This window comes from Pseudophryne corroboree, chromosome 3, assembly GCF_028390025.1.
Source record: "Pseudophryne corroboree isolate aPseCor3 chromosome 3, aPseCor3.hap2, whole genome shotgun sequence".
Lineage (NCBI taxonomy): Eukaryota > Metazoa > Chordata > Amphibia > Anura > Myobatrachidae > Pseudophryne > Pseudophryne corroboree.
Window position 1 is genome coordinate 29,852,913 of NC_086446.1, and position 13,764 is coordinate 29,866,676.

Consider the following 13,764-nt stretch of genomic DNA (forward strand, 5'->3'; position numbering starts at 1 on the left):
GACAACCTTCTTGGCATACTGTCCACAAGTTCCTGGACAGCAGCAGACGGTATGTTTTGCCATTACGCCTTATGTAGTGACCAACAGTGACACTGAAGAAGGTCAAGTCAGCCTAGAATGCACCAGTCATTCCAATTCATCCCAGAGGTTCTCAATGTGGTTAAGATCTGGACTCTGAGCTGGCCAGTCCATCCAGGTTACTGAATTTTCTGTATAGCAGTCCAATGTCGCCCTGGAAACATGACCGGTGGCATTGTCGTCTTGATAAAACATTTGTTGTTTCTGAAAAACTGCCACAATGTAGGGAGCACAAAGTTAGCAAGAACATATCTATACTTCTCAGAGTTAATGTGGCCATGCAGTGCTGCTAGTGGACCCATGCCACACCAGCTGAAACAACCCCACGTCATAATGCCACCTCCTCCATGCTTTACTGTAGGTACTGTACACTCTGGCATCAGACGTTCTCCTGGCAATAACCAAACCCAAACACGTCCATCTAATCTGAAAAGTGATTCCTCACTCCATAACACTTACCGCCATTGTTCCACTGTCCAGTTTTTGCGCTCTTTACACCATCATAAGCACTGGGCTGCATTATGTTTTGTGATTAGAGGTTCACTCCTTAATATCCAAATATATTGGATGACAATCAAGTGTGAGTGGTCCTTTTAAAAGAACAGGGATCTACCAAAGTCTGATGTTCACAAAACATTTGTGGAAGTGTGTCATACCACGAAAAAAGGAGATTTCTGGGGACCTCAGAAGAAGAGTTGTTGATGCTCATCAGGCTGCAAAAGGTTACAAAACCATCTCTAAAGAGTTTGGACTCCACCAGTCAAGTCAGATTGTGTACAAATGGAAGAACTTCCAGACCATTACCACCCTCTACAGGAGTAGTTGATTAACAAAAATCACGCCAAGAGCAAGGCATCTAATAGTTCACAAGGTCACAAAGGAACACAAGGTAACCTCTAAGCAACTGAAGGCCTTTCTCACATTAGCTAATGTTCATGAGATCACTATAAGGAGTACAATGGTGTGCATGGCAGGATTGCAAGGGGAAAGCCACTGCTCTCCAAAAAGAACATTGCTGCCCATCTGCAGTTTGCTAAAGATCACCTGGAATAGTCAGAAGGCTATTGAAAAAAAATGTTTTGTGGTCAGATGAGACCAAAATAGAGCTTTTTTGGTTTAAATGAGAAGCGTTATGTTTGGAGAAAGGAGAACACTGCATTCCAGCATAAATACCTCATTCCATCTGTGAATCACGGTGGTGGCATCATGGTTTGGGCCTATTTTACTGCATCAGGCCCAGGATGACTTGCCATCGTTAATGGGGCGATGAATTCTGAATTATACCAGAATATTCTAAAGGAAAATGTCAAGACATCTGTCCATGAGCTGCATCTCAAGAGAAAGCGGGTCATGCAGCAAGACAATGACCCAAAGTACACAAGTCATTCAACCAAAGAATGGTTAAAGAAGAATACATTTAATGTTTTGGAATGACCAAGTCAAAGTCCTGACCTTAATCCAATTGTATTGTGGAAGGACATGAAGTGAGGAGTTCATGGGTGGAAACCCACCAACATAAGAGTTGAAGCTGTTTTGTATGGATGAATGGGGTAAAAGTCCTCCAAGCCAATGTTCAGGACTAATCAACAATTACCGGAAATGTTTATATGCAGTTATTGCTGCACGGGGAAGGGGGGGGGGGGGGGGGTCATACCAGATACTGAAAGCAAAGGCTCACATACTTTTGTTACCACTCACAGGAATGTGATATTGGATCATTTTCCTCAATATTAAGAGTTATGGTAGACTTACCTTTGTTAACTCTTTTTCTTTAAGGTCCATAGGATCCACAGGGTTACCATGGGGTGTATGTGGTTGGAGAGAATGGGCACCAAACAGTTACAGCTTTCAGGTCCCAGGATGCTTTGGTCCCTCCTCCCCTATACCCTGCCCCCTGTCACAACTGAGGGCTGACCTGGGGGGAAGCCTCAGGTGTAGGGGCTGGCGTGTAGGTGAATCGTGAAGGCAGAATAGGGTTCCTAGACATACAGGAGATCTTGCACCAACTGCCAGAAGGCGTGACCACGACAACGGAATTATAAAACTGAACCTCAGTTTATTGAACACACAGAATAGACACCTTGGTTATGCAATGACTTCAACAGTAGACGTGCAGAGATATTTACAGTACAGTTCCTAGAAACGCTGGGGTAATATGTGCTGTGGATTTGCAGAACAAGATGTTAAAGTCCTTGCCAAATCCGGAGTTGGAAAGTCCGTATGCCACAGCTAACCACTGAGGTAAGGAACAAGCTGGTACTGCCCAGCAGATGACACACTGAGGCTGAGGTAAACACAGGAGTACAGAAGTTGAAGTGGTACTTGGCAGTACTGCAGAGAATACTGGATGGAACCAGTGTGAACAAAAGGTGTACTGAACTCACCGCTGCAGTTTAAAGTCCGATGGTGAGCATCGATGGGGACTGTGGTTTGATGTTGTGTGGTCAAATATGCAGAGCGATATAGGTATACCGCTGGAGAGTGGAACTAGAGTGGACGTAAAGCAACGCTGTAGACGGATAGTGACACAGAGCACTTCTGGAAGCGATGTGGATGAAGCGCTGGAAGCCAGTGACGAATTCACTATGGAGGATAGAGAGCGATGCTGCAGACAATGGAATTAGGAACGATACCAGGACACCGCTGCAAGCGGAGCAGGGCCAACGCTGGAAGCTGGAAGGCAATGTCAGGATCGTAGAAGATAACCGGGAAGCAGAGCTGGAACACTGCAGAAGTCAGGCTGCACCGCAGGATGGTAACTGGTGCGGATCTCTTAGTGGAGCTGGATCACAGGAGCTGGAATACCTGGACGAACAAGCTGTAGAGTCCACAAACAGGAGAGACATGTGTACAAGGATTGACAACCAAAGCACTGACGATTAGGCGCCCTTGATGCAGGATATTTATACCAGCTGGGTAATCAGGCAGAGTCCAGAGTGCAGCTGATAGGCTGTAAAGCAACATGTGATGAATCCAAACATGGCTGCGCCCATGTTTGAATCTGGAGGGAAAGTCTGTTTGAACTTTAGCATGTGAGAGACTGAGGCCATGTTACACAGCGTGCTGTACGCAGACAGCGCAGGTAGAATCCAGGCTTGGAACTCTGTGCCAGCCTCGGGAGACACTTGGAAGGTAAGTAACGGTGATGAATTACCCGGATCGTGACACCCCCAGCCAAAGGCCATCCAGTTTTTGTGAACAAGTACAGGCCAGGAGAGAGGAGAAGGAAGAATGGTACACACAAGAAACACTCTCACATTAGAGAAGGGAACTAGTGACCAACAGGATAAAACCCATAGGAGCCAGCTGCATCAGGGTGGGCACCCTGTGGATCCTATAGACCTTGAAGAAAAAGATGTCTACCATAACTTTCATTTTCTGGTGCAATCCACATAAAGCCTGAGAGCACAGACCACATCCAGGGAAGCATCACTAGCAGAATAGAAAAGCTGGAACCATAATCTCTTCGTTAAGATGGAACCTGGATACCACTTTAGGAAGGTAGCCAGCCCGAGATCGGAGGACGGCTCTGTCCAGATTAAAAATTAAAAAGAGGAAGCGACACATGAGTGCCCCCAAGTCAGAAAATCTGCGGGAAGAGGCAACAGCAAGGAGGAAGAGCATTTTTGCCATCAGCATTTTGAGGTCTACTGAGTCCAGAAGCTCAAACTTGTAAAGCACGGAAAGCCAAAGACAAGTCCCACCGAGCAACTGGAGGGACAAAGGGAGTTTGATTGTGGAGAATACCTTGAAGAAAATAAGATTTTACACTTACCGGTAAATCTATTTCTCGTAGTCCGTAGAGGATGCTGGGGACTCCGTAAGGACCATGGGGAATAGACAGGCTCCGCAGGAGACATGGGCACTTTAAGAAAGACTTTGGATTCTGGGTGTGCACTGGCTCCTCCCTCTATGCCCCTCCTCCAGACCTGTTAGGGAAACTGTGCCCAGAGGAGATGGACAGTACGAGGAAAGGATTTTGTTAACCCAAGGGCAATATTCATACCAACCACACCAATCACACCGTATAACTTGTGATAAACTACCCAGTTAACAGTATGAACAACAACATAGCCTCGGTTCAACCGATTAACCAACACATAACCCTTATGTCAGCAAAAACTATAAACAAGTCTTGCAGAAGAGATCTGCACTTGGGACGGGCGCCCAGCATACTCTACGGACTACGAAAAATAGATTTACCGGTAAGTGTAAAATCGTATTTTCTCTAACGTCCTAGAGGATGCTGGGGACTCCGTAAGGACCATGGGGATTATACCAAAGCTCCCAAACGGACGGGAGAGTGTGGATGACTCTGCAGCACCGATTGAGCAAACAGGAGGTCCTCCTCAGCCAGGGTATCAAACTTATAGAACTTTGCAAATGTGTTTGACCCCGACCAAGTAGCTGCTCGGCACAACTGTAATGCCGAGACCCCTCGGGCAGCCGCCCAAGAAGAGCCCACCTTCCTAGTGAAATGGGCCTTAACCGATTTAGGCAATGGCAATCCTGCCATAGAATGTGCCTGCTGAATCGTGTTACAGATCCAGCGAGCAATAGTCTGCTTTGAAGCAGGAGCGCCAACCTTGTTGGCTGCATACAGGACAAATAGCGCTTCTGTTTTTCTGACTTTTCAAAGCCCTGATCACATCCAGGGACTCGGAATCCTCCAAGTCATGCGTAGCCACAGGCACAACAATAGGTTGATTCATATGAAACCACTTTAGGTAGGAATTGAGGACGAGTCCGCAATTCTGCCCTATCCACATGAAAAACCAGATAGGGGCTTTTATGTGATAAAGCCGCCAATTCCGAGACTCGCCTAGCCGAAGCCAAGGCTAGCAACGTGACCACCCTTCCAAGTGAGATATTTTAATTCCACCGTTTTGAGTGGTTCAAACCAATGTGACTTAAGGAAACTTAACACAACGTTAAGATCCCAAGGCGCCACCGGAGGTACAAAAAGGAGGCTGAATATGCAGCACTCCCTTGACAAATGTCTGCAGGAAGAGAAGACAATTCTTTTTGAAAGAAAATGGATAAGGCCGAAATTTGAACCTTTATAGACCCTAATTTTAGGCCCAAATTCACTCCTGTTTGAAGGAAGTGAAGGAGGCGGCCCAAATGAAACTCCTCCGTAGGAGCAGTCCTGGCCTCACACCAAGAAACATATTTTCGCCATATACGGTGATAATGTTTCAATGTCACGTCCTTCCTAGCCTTGGTCAGGGTAGGAATGACTTCCTCCGGAATACCTTTTTCTGCTAGGATCCGGCGTTCAATCGCCATGCCATCAAACGCAGCCGCGGTAAGTCTTGGAACAGACAGGGCCCCTGCTGCAGCAGGTCCTGCCTTAGAGGAAGAGGCCACGGATCTTCTGTGAGCAACTCTTGCAGATCCGGATACCAAGTCCTTCGTGGCCAATCTGGAACAATGAGGATTGTTTTCACCCTTCTTTGTCTTATTATTCTCAACACCTATGAGAGGCAGAGGAGGGAACACATAGACCGATCTGAACACCCATGGTGTCACCAAAGCATCTATCGCTACCGCCTGAGTGTCTTTTGACCTGGCGCAACACCGCTTTAGCTTTTTGTTGAGCCGGGACGCCATTATGTCTATCTGAGGCAGTCCCCACCGACCCGCGATCTGTGCGAAGACTTCCTGATGAAGTCCCCACTCTCCCGGATGCAGGTCGTGTCTGCTGAGGAAGTCCGCTTCCCAGTTGTCCACCCCCGGGATGAACACTGCTGACAGTGCGCTTACATGATCTTCCGCCTAGCGAAGAATCCTGGTGGCCTCTGTCATGGCCACTCTGCTCCTTGTGCCGCCTTGGCGGTTTACATGAGCAACTACCATGACATTGACCGACTGAATCAGAACAGGTTTGTCCCGAAATAATGCTTCTGCTTGACGTATGGCGTTGGATATGGCCCTCAACTCCAGGACATTGATGTGGAGACAAGTCTCTAGACTTGACCAGAGACCTTGAAAATTTCTTCCCAGAGTGACTGCACCCCAACCTCGGAGGCTTGCGTCCGTGGTCACCAGGATCCAGTCCTGAATGCCGAACCTGCAACCCTCTAAGAGGTGAGCACTGTGTAGCCACCACAGAAGAGACACCCTGGCTCTGGGAGACAAGGTGATCTTTTGATACATCTGTAGATGAGACCCGGACCACTTGGCCAGTAGGTCCCATTGAAAAGTTCTCGCATGGAACCTGCCGAAGGGAATGGCCTTGTAAGATGCCACCATCTTCTCCTGGACTCGAGTACAGTGATGCACTGAAATCTTTTTTTTGGCTTCAACAGGTCCTTGACCAGAGTCATGAACTCCTGAGCCTTTTCCATCGGAAGAAAAACCTTTTTCTGTTCTGTGTCCAGAATCAGGCCCAAAAAGGTCAGACGCGTTGTAGGAACCAGCTGGGACTTCTGAATATTGAGAATCCAGCCGTGCTGCCGCAACGTTCTCACAGACAGTGACACGCTGTTCAGTAACTTCTCTCGTGATCTCGCCTTTATGAGGAGATCGTCCAAGTATGGGATAATTGGGACACCCTGCTTGCGCAGGAGCACCATCATTTCCGCCATTATGTTGGTGAAAATTCTCGGGGCCGCGGAAAGCCCAAACGGCAACGTCTGAAATTGGTAATGACAGTCCTGTACCGCAAATCTCAGGAACGCCTGGTGAGGAGGAAAAATCGGAACATGAAGGTATGCATCCTTTATATCCAGGGAAACCATCCAATCCCCCCCCCTCCAGGCTGGCAATGACCGCTCTGAGCGATTCCATCTTGAACTTGAACTTTTCTAAGTACAGGTTCAGGGATTTTAGATTCAAAATGGGTCTGACCGAACCGTCCTGTTTCGGGACCACAAACAGGGTTGAGTAATACCCCTTTCCTTGCTGGAGAAGAGGAACCTTGACTATCACCTGCTGAAGATACAATTTTTGAATTGCAGATAACACCAACTCCCTCTCTGACGGAGACGCCGGCAGAGCTGATTTGAAAAACCGGCGAGGAAGCATCTCTTCGAATTCCAGCCTGTATCCCTGAGAAACAATCTCTATTGCCCAGGGATCCACCTGTGAGCGAACCCAGACGTGGCTGAAAATTCAAAGACGTGCCCCCACCGGAGCCGACTCCCCCAGGGGAGCCCCAGCGTCATATGGTGGATTTTGCAGACGGAGGGGAGGACTTCTGGTCCTGGGAACTAGCTGTGTGCAGCTTTTTTCCCTTGCCTTTACCTCTGGTAAGAAAGGATGATCCCCGTACCTTCTTGCTTTTATTTGAATGAAAGGACTGCATTTGATAATGAGGCGCCTTCTTAGTATGTTGCGGGGGAACATAAGGTAAAAAATTCGATTTACCAGCTGTAGCAGTAGAGACCAGGTCCGAGAGGCCTTTTCCAAACTCCTCCTCTCCCTTGTACGGCAATGACTCCATATGCCGCTTTGAGTCGGCATCCCCCGTCCACTGTCGGGTCCACAAGAGTCGCCTAGCAGAAACAGACATAGCGTTTATTCTAGAGCTTAGGAAACAAATGTCTCTTTGTGCATCCTTCATATATAATGGGGCATCTTTGATATGCGCTAGGGTCATTAGAATGGTATCCTTATCTAGGGCAAAAATCTCATTAGATAAGGAATCTGTCCATGCTGCGACAGCACTACAAACCCAGGCCGATGCCATCGCCGGTCTAACAATAGTACCGGAATGTGTGTAAATGTACTTCATGGTAACTTCCTGCTTACGATCAGCAGGATCTTTGAGGGTAGCCGTATCCTGGGAAGACAGTGCCACCTTCTTGGATAAGCGTGTCAACGCCTTGTCTACTTTAGGCGAAGATTACCATTGTATCCTGTCCTTTTGTGGGAAGGGATACGCCATAAGAATCCTTCTGGGAACTTGTAGTCTCCTGTCTGGAGATTCCCAAGCCTTTTCGCACAATTCGTTCAGCTCAAATGAGGACGGAAAATTGACCTCAGGTTTTTTCTCTTTATACATGTGCACCCTCGTGTCTGGGGGGTTCCTCGGTGATATGAAAAACCTCTTTAATCGCAACAATCATGTAACAAATACCTTTAGCCACTTTTGGCTGTAATTTTGCATCCTTATAGTCGACACTAGAATCTGAGTCTGTGTCGGTATCTGTGTCAGTGATCTGGGATAATGTGCGTTTCTGAGACCCAGAAGGTCCCGGTGCCACTGGGATCTGACCACCTGACTGATCCCTAGCCTCAGTCTTGTCTAATCTCTTATGCAATAAACTTACATTAGCATTCAAGACATTCCACATATCCACCCAGTCCGGTGTCGGCTGTGCCGACTGCGACCCGACATTCATGCCCTCCCCCTCCTCCTTAGGCGAGCCTTCATCGTCAAACATGTCGACACGCGCGTACCGACACACTCCCACACACATAGGGAATCTCTTTTCTGAAGACAGGACCCCCCTTAGGCCATTTGGAGAGACAGAGAGAGAGAGTATGCCAGCACACACCCCAGCGCTATATGACCCAGGAGAAAAACACAGAATGTTTACCCCGTAGCGCTGTAGTATATATATTTCCCAACTATGTGACCCCCCTCTACTTTAAAACCCTTCTGTCACCGTGTGTCAAGCAGGGGAGAGTCCGGGGAGCTTCCTCTCAGCGGTGCTGTGAAGAAAAAATGGCGCTGGTGAGTGCTGAAGGAGAAGCCCCGCCCCCTCGGCGGCGGGCTTCTGTCCCGCTCAAAGTTTGTAAAATATGGCGGGGGCTCTTTTATATACATGTACAGTGCCCACCTGTACATGTATATAGGTTCATTTGCCATAGGAGAGGTATTTATTGCTGCCCAGGGCGCCCCCCCTGCGCCCTGCACCCTTACAGTGACCGGAGTGTGTGAGGTGTAATGGAGCAATGGCGCACAGCTGCCGTGCTGTGCGTTACCTCAGTGAAGCACCGAAGGCTTCAGCCGCCTGAGACGTCTTCTGTCTTCGTTTCTTCCAGCTCTGTGAGGAGAACGGCGGCGCGGCTCTGGGATGAATGCCCAGGACGAACCTGTGTTCCACTCCCTCTGGAGCTAATGGTGTCCAGTAGCCGAGAAGCAGAGCCCATCATTTAAGTAGGTCTGCTCCTCTCTCCTCAGTCCCTCGATTCAGGGAGCCTGTTGCAGGCAGTGCTCCCTGATAATAAGAAAAAATACTAACAAAAATGCTTTCTTAGCAGGGAACTCAGGAGAGCTCCCTGCAGTGCACCCATCTTCCTCTGGGCACAGTCTAAAACTGAGGTCTGGAGGAGGGGCATAGAGGGAGGAACCAGTGCACACCCAGAATCCAAAGTCTTTCTTAAAGTGCCCATGTCTCCTACGGAGCCCGTCTATTCCCGATTGGTCCTTATGGAGTCCCCAGCATCCTCTAGGACGTTAGAGAAATATTCTAACATCATACAGGGGAGCGATGTTTCACTGGAACCACACTGACAGAGCAGAGACCTGAACCTTGAGGGATGCCAGGTGGAGGCCGAGGTCCAACCTTGCCTGGAGTAAGGCAAGCACCCAACAAACTCTGAAACCCGTAGGGTCATAGCCCGTGGTAGAATTCCACTGAAAGAGTGCCAAATTCTGTAATAAATTCAGGCTGAGGTAGGCTTACGAGCCTTGAGCATCGTCTGAACTACAGAGCGGGAGAAACCCTTGGATCTTAAGAGGGATGACTCAAGAACCATGCCATCAAAAACAGATGAGCTAGGTCTGGGTACAGACAGAGCCATTGAGTTAGAAGATCTGCCTGTAGATGGAGTGGAAAGAGTGGCGCCTAGGCCAGTTCAGAGCTATCAGCAGCACGGTGCCTCCTTCCTGCTTGAACTTGCAAAGAATCCTCAGAAGGCGGGAGACTGGAGGGAAGGGATATGCCAGATTGAAGGTCCACCTCACCGCCAGAGCATCCGCGAAGGTGGCTGCAGGATTCCTGGACCCATATATAGGTAATTCGTGGTTGTGTCATGAGGTCCACTCCGGTAGGCCCATTTGTCCACAAGGAGTTGGAAGACATCCAGGAGTAGAGCCCACTCTCCAGGCCTGGATGTCCTGTTGGTTTAGGGAGTCCGCTTCTCAGTTGAGGACTCCTGAGATGAACACCACCCAGGTGGCCGGGAGATGACGTTCAGACCAAACGAGGATGCGCACCACTTTCCTCATGACTGGCCGACTGTATGCCTCACTGGTGGTTGAGGTAAGCTACTGCAGTCGCGTTGTTTGACTGAACTTGGACAGGACGTCCCTGGAAAAGGTCGTGCGCCAGAGTGAATGTCTGGAATACAGCCCGAAGCTTCAGGATGTTGATGGGCAGTCAGCTTTTTGGGGTTGTCCAACATCCCTGCAAGGACTTTTGGCCGGTCACAGCAACCCACCCATGGAGGCTGGCATCTGTAATGAGGACCTTCCAGTCTGCAATCCAGAAAGTGTGACCCTTGTCCAGGTGAGACGCGTGTAGCCACCACGAGAGGGTGAGCTAAACTTGCAGAGAGTGATTGATTGCCAGGAGCCTGGATCAGATGATGCTGCCCGTTCCACCAGGACAGTATTAGATGTTGAAGAGGTCCCACCTATAATATATATGTATATATATATATATATATATATATATACATATATACACACACAAACAGACAGACTAGAGGCGGCACTCGGAGACTGTATTAAAGGTGAACAAAGCTTGCGTGTTTATTCAACGTTTCGAGGGTCGAACCCTTGTCTTCAGGAAACACAATACACAAGTGTTACACAGCGCAAAAAACTTAAATAGCTTACCCCTCCATAGGACGCCAACCCCCGGTGCGGAAGCGCCACCCGTGGCTCCGGGTCCCGTACTTCCGGCCAGGACTCCCCCCGTCACAGGAAGCCACGTCACCACACAGCCCGGCGGCGCCCCACAGCAGCTGTTGGCATGGGAACAAACAGTTACCACCATGGTAACGGTGTAAACAATTCACACAACATGTATGTAAATTACATCAAAAATATTATCAAAACTCCTGTTGACAATACATCGACAGGAACAAGTGCTAAGTGAGATGACACAAAAATTCTCTTAAAACACTTTGTTAATAAAACTCTGTGAGAAAACAAACAATTAAGACACACTTGGATAAATTACCCAGTGTGAAACATAATGTGAAAAATTTAAATAAAAATGAAAAAAAGGAAGGAATTGCATCTGAACCTACCTATCTAGTGCTGAATAACCATATGTGGATAACGGTAAAAAAAAAAGGAAAATAGGAAAAGAAAAGCAAAAGGATTTTTAGCTACTTCCCCTAATCTATTGCCCCTCCGTGGAACCCTTGCTTTTATCTGTCAAGCACTCTAATATCAAACCATGCAATATGCATGGCTTATGAGTAGCTTATCTCATGGTTACTGAATTCTGCAATTTGAATCTAAGATGGGCAGTAACATCTTATAAAAAGCAATTCAAACACAGGCTGTCATTCAGACCTCTGGGATAAATAGTATCTAATTTATAGATCGAGCGTGATTCTAACTGTAGGAGCTTCTTAGCCCGATTTCCCCCACGTATCGAAAAGGGGACCTGGTCTTATACTGGTGGGATGCCAATGTGTGTCTCATCTGGGCAAAATGCCGCGCCACACGTTGTTCACTGTTCCCCGACTGCAATGCCACCCGGATGGGCGACCGGTGTTGGGCCATCCTTTCCATGAATTGGCATTGCGTCTTACCTATGTAGTATAAACTACACGGGCAGACAAGTACATAAATGACGTGCATCGAGCTGCATGTTAATGGCCATATAATGGGTTCTTTCTTCCCAGTGTGGGGATGAGAAATATAATTCCCATTCTGCATGAAACTACAAGTCGTGCACCCGAGACACTTAAAGCATCCCGGTTTTTGACTAAGGAAATTAGTGACCTGTGGTGTGCTTTTTAAACTTGTGACATCATTTTCGACCAGTAGGTCCTTAAGGTTGGCACTCCGCGTGTAACAGGGCAAAATTCTACTGTGATGTAAAGCAGGTAAGCTAGGGTCAGATGCAATCATAGGCCACAGTTGCTTCATCTGTTTGCACGATCTACCACTAGCCGTATTGAATTCATTAATCCAAGGAACCCTGTTAGCGGTGGACTTATCTGTTTGGCTTTGCAGCAACTCCACCCTGCTTTTAACAAGAGCCCTCTTTCTGGCTACCTGTAATAGCTTCGGGGGATAGCCTCCCTGTAGAAATTTATCAGTCATAAGGTTGAGTTGTACCTCCAATTCCTCAGGGTCGCTGGTGATCCTGCATACCCTGAGGAATTGGGAAAATGGAAGTCCCCTGACCACCGCAGGGGGATGGAAGCTGTCAAACTGCAACAGTGTATTGCGGTCAGTAGGCTTCGAACAAATGGACATCTGTATGCTATCGTGCTTGACCCTATCGTTCCAGCATATCCCATTGTTATCCTGTGGATAACCTGTTGACCCTGCCGGAGAAATACATACACACACACACACACATATATATATATTTGACCACTCCAGGTGAGGGTAATAATGGTCTGGAATTTCCTCCATTTGTACACAATCTGACTGTTGATAGGTGTAGTCCAAACTCTTTTGAGATTGTAACCTTTTCCAGCGTGATGAGCATCAACAACTCTTCTTCTGAGGGCCTCAGAAATCTCCTTTGTTCGTGGCACGATACACTTCCACAAACATGTGTTGTGAACATCAGACTTTGATAGATCCCTGTTCTTTTAAAAAGACAGGTTGTCCTCTCACACCTGATTGTCATCCCATAAGACTGAAAATACCGGACTCTAATTTCACCTTTACAATATCTGCTAAACCTAAAGGGTCACATACCATTACTGCTCACAGGTAAGTGATATTGGATAATTTTCCTCAATATAAAACGAGCATGTCTAATGTTTTTGTCTCGTTTGTTTAATTTGGTTCTTTATCTACTTTTAGGACTTGTGTGAAAATCTGAGTTTTAGTCCAAATTTCAGCAGAAATATACAAAATTCTGAAGGGTTCACAAACTTGCAAACACCACTGTACGTCTGTGGCTGGAAGTTACATATAACATGTTACGCAATAAGTGCCACACACGCGCGGTTTGTAGCAAGCTTATGCTGATAACACATTGCACCCGCGTCTGTGGCTGGATGCTACAGTAGAACATGTTACACAGTAAGTGTTACACACAGGCTATCTGTGCCAGGCGTATGACGATGACACAACTCTCACCTGTGTGTGTGGCTGGACGCTACAGTATAACGTGACTGGAGCTGCCATTTGCTCTCCATAATTCAGTAATACAGACAAACCTCTGTGTACGCTCTGGCCGTGATTCAGAGTTTCCCAAAAAAATCAATCTGCAGTCAGATCATGTGACGTTTAGCAGCCGTGCATGCGGCGGTGCCGGCACGTGCAACTCTGTGCCAGACGCATCTCCGCTTGCTGCGGAGTGTGAGGTAAGTGTCGTCAGGGCGTAGGTGTAATTGCGGCTATTCAAAGTTGAGCGCTTGTAAAGATCTGTCTGATGTAACACGGATCTCTCGCACAAGGACAGCGCTGGTACAAATGCACGGAGATAGTGAGCACAGCTTATCTCACAAGTGGGCGGAAGGTGTCGGATTCAATCAGGTCCTCTGTATTTATGCCTACTAATCACTTATTTTCATTTCATCATTAGC

General features: G+C 47.6%; 1 protein-coding gene across 1 annotated transcript in view; it reads right to left on the bottom strand.

Annotated features, from left to right (window-relative positions):
* LOC135057104 (oocyte zinc finger protein XlCOF7.1-like) overlaps positions 1–13,764 on the bottom strand; it is a 170,344-nt gene that overhangs the window by 47,451 nt on the left and 109,129 nt on the right. The window contains exon 7 of the mRNA XM_063963005.1: positions 7,450–7,577. Within this exon, the coding sequence (XP_063819075.1) occupies positions 7,450–7,577 (128 nt within the window). The remainder of the gene's footprint in view (positions 1–7,449; positions 7,578–13,764) is intronic.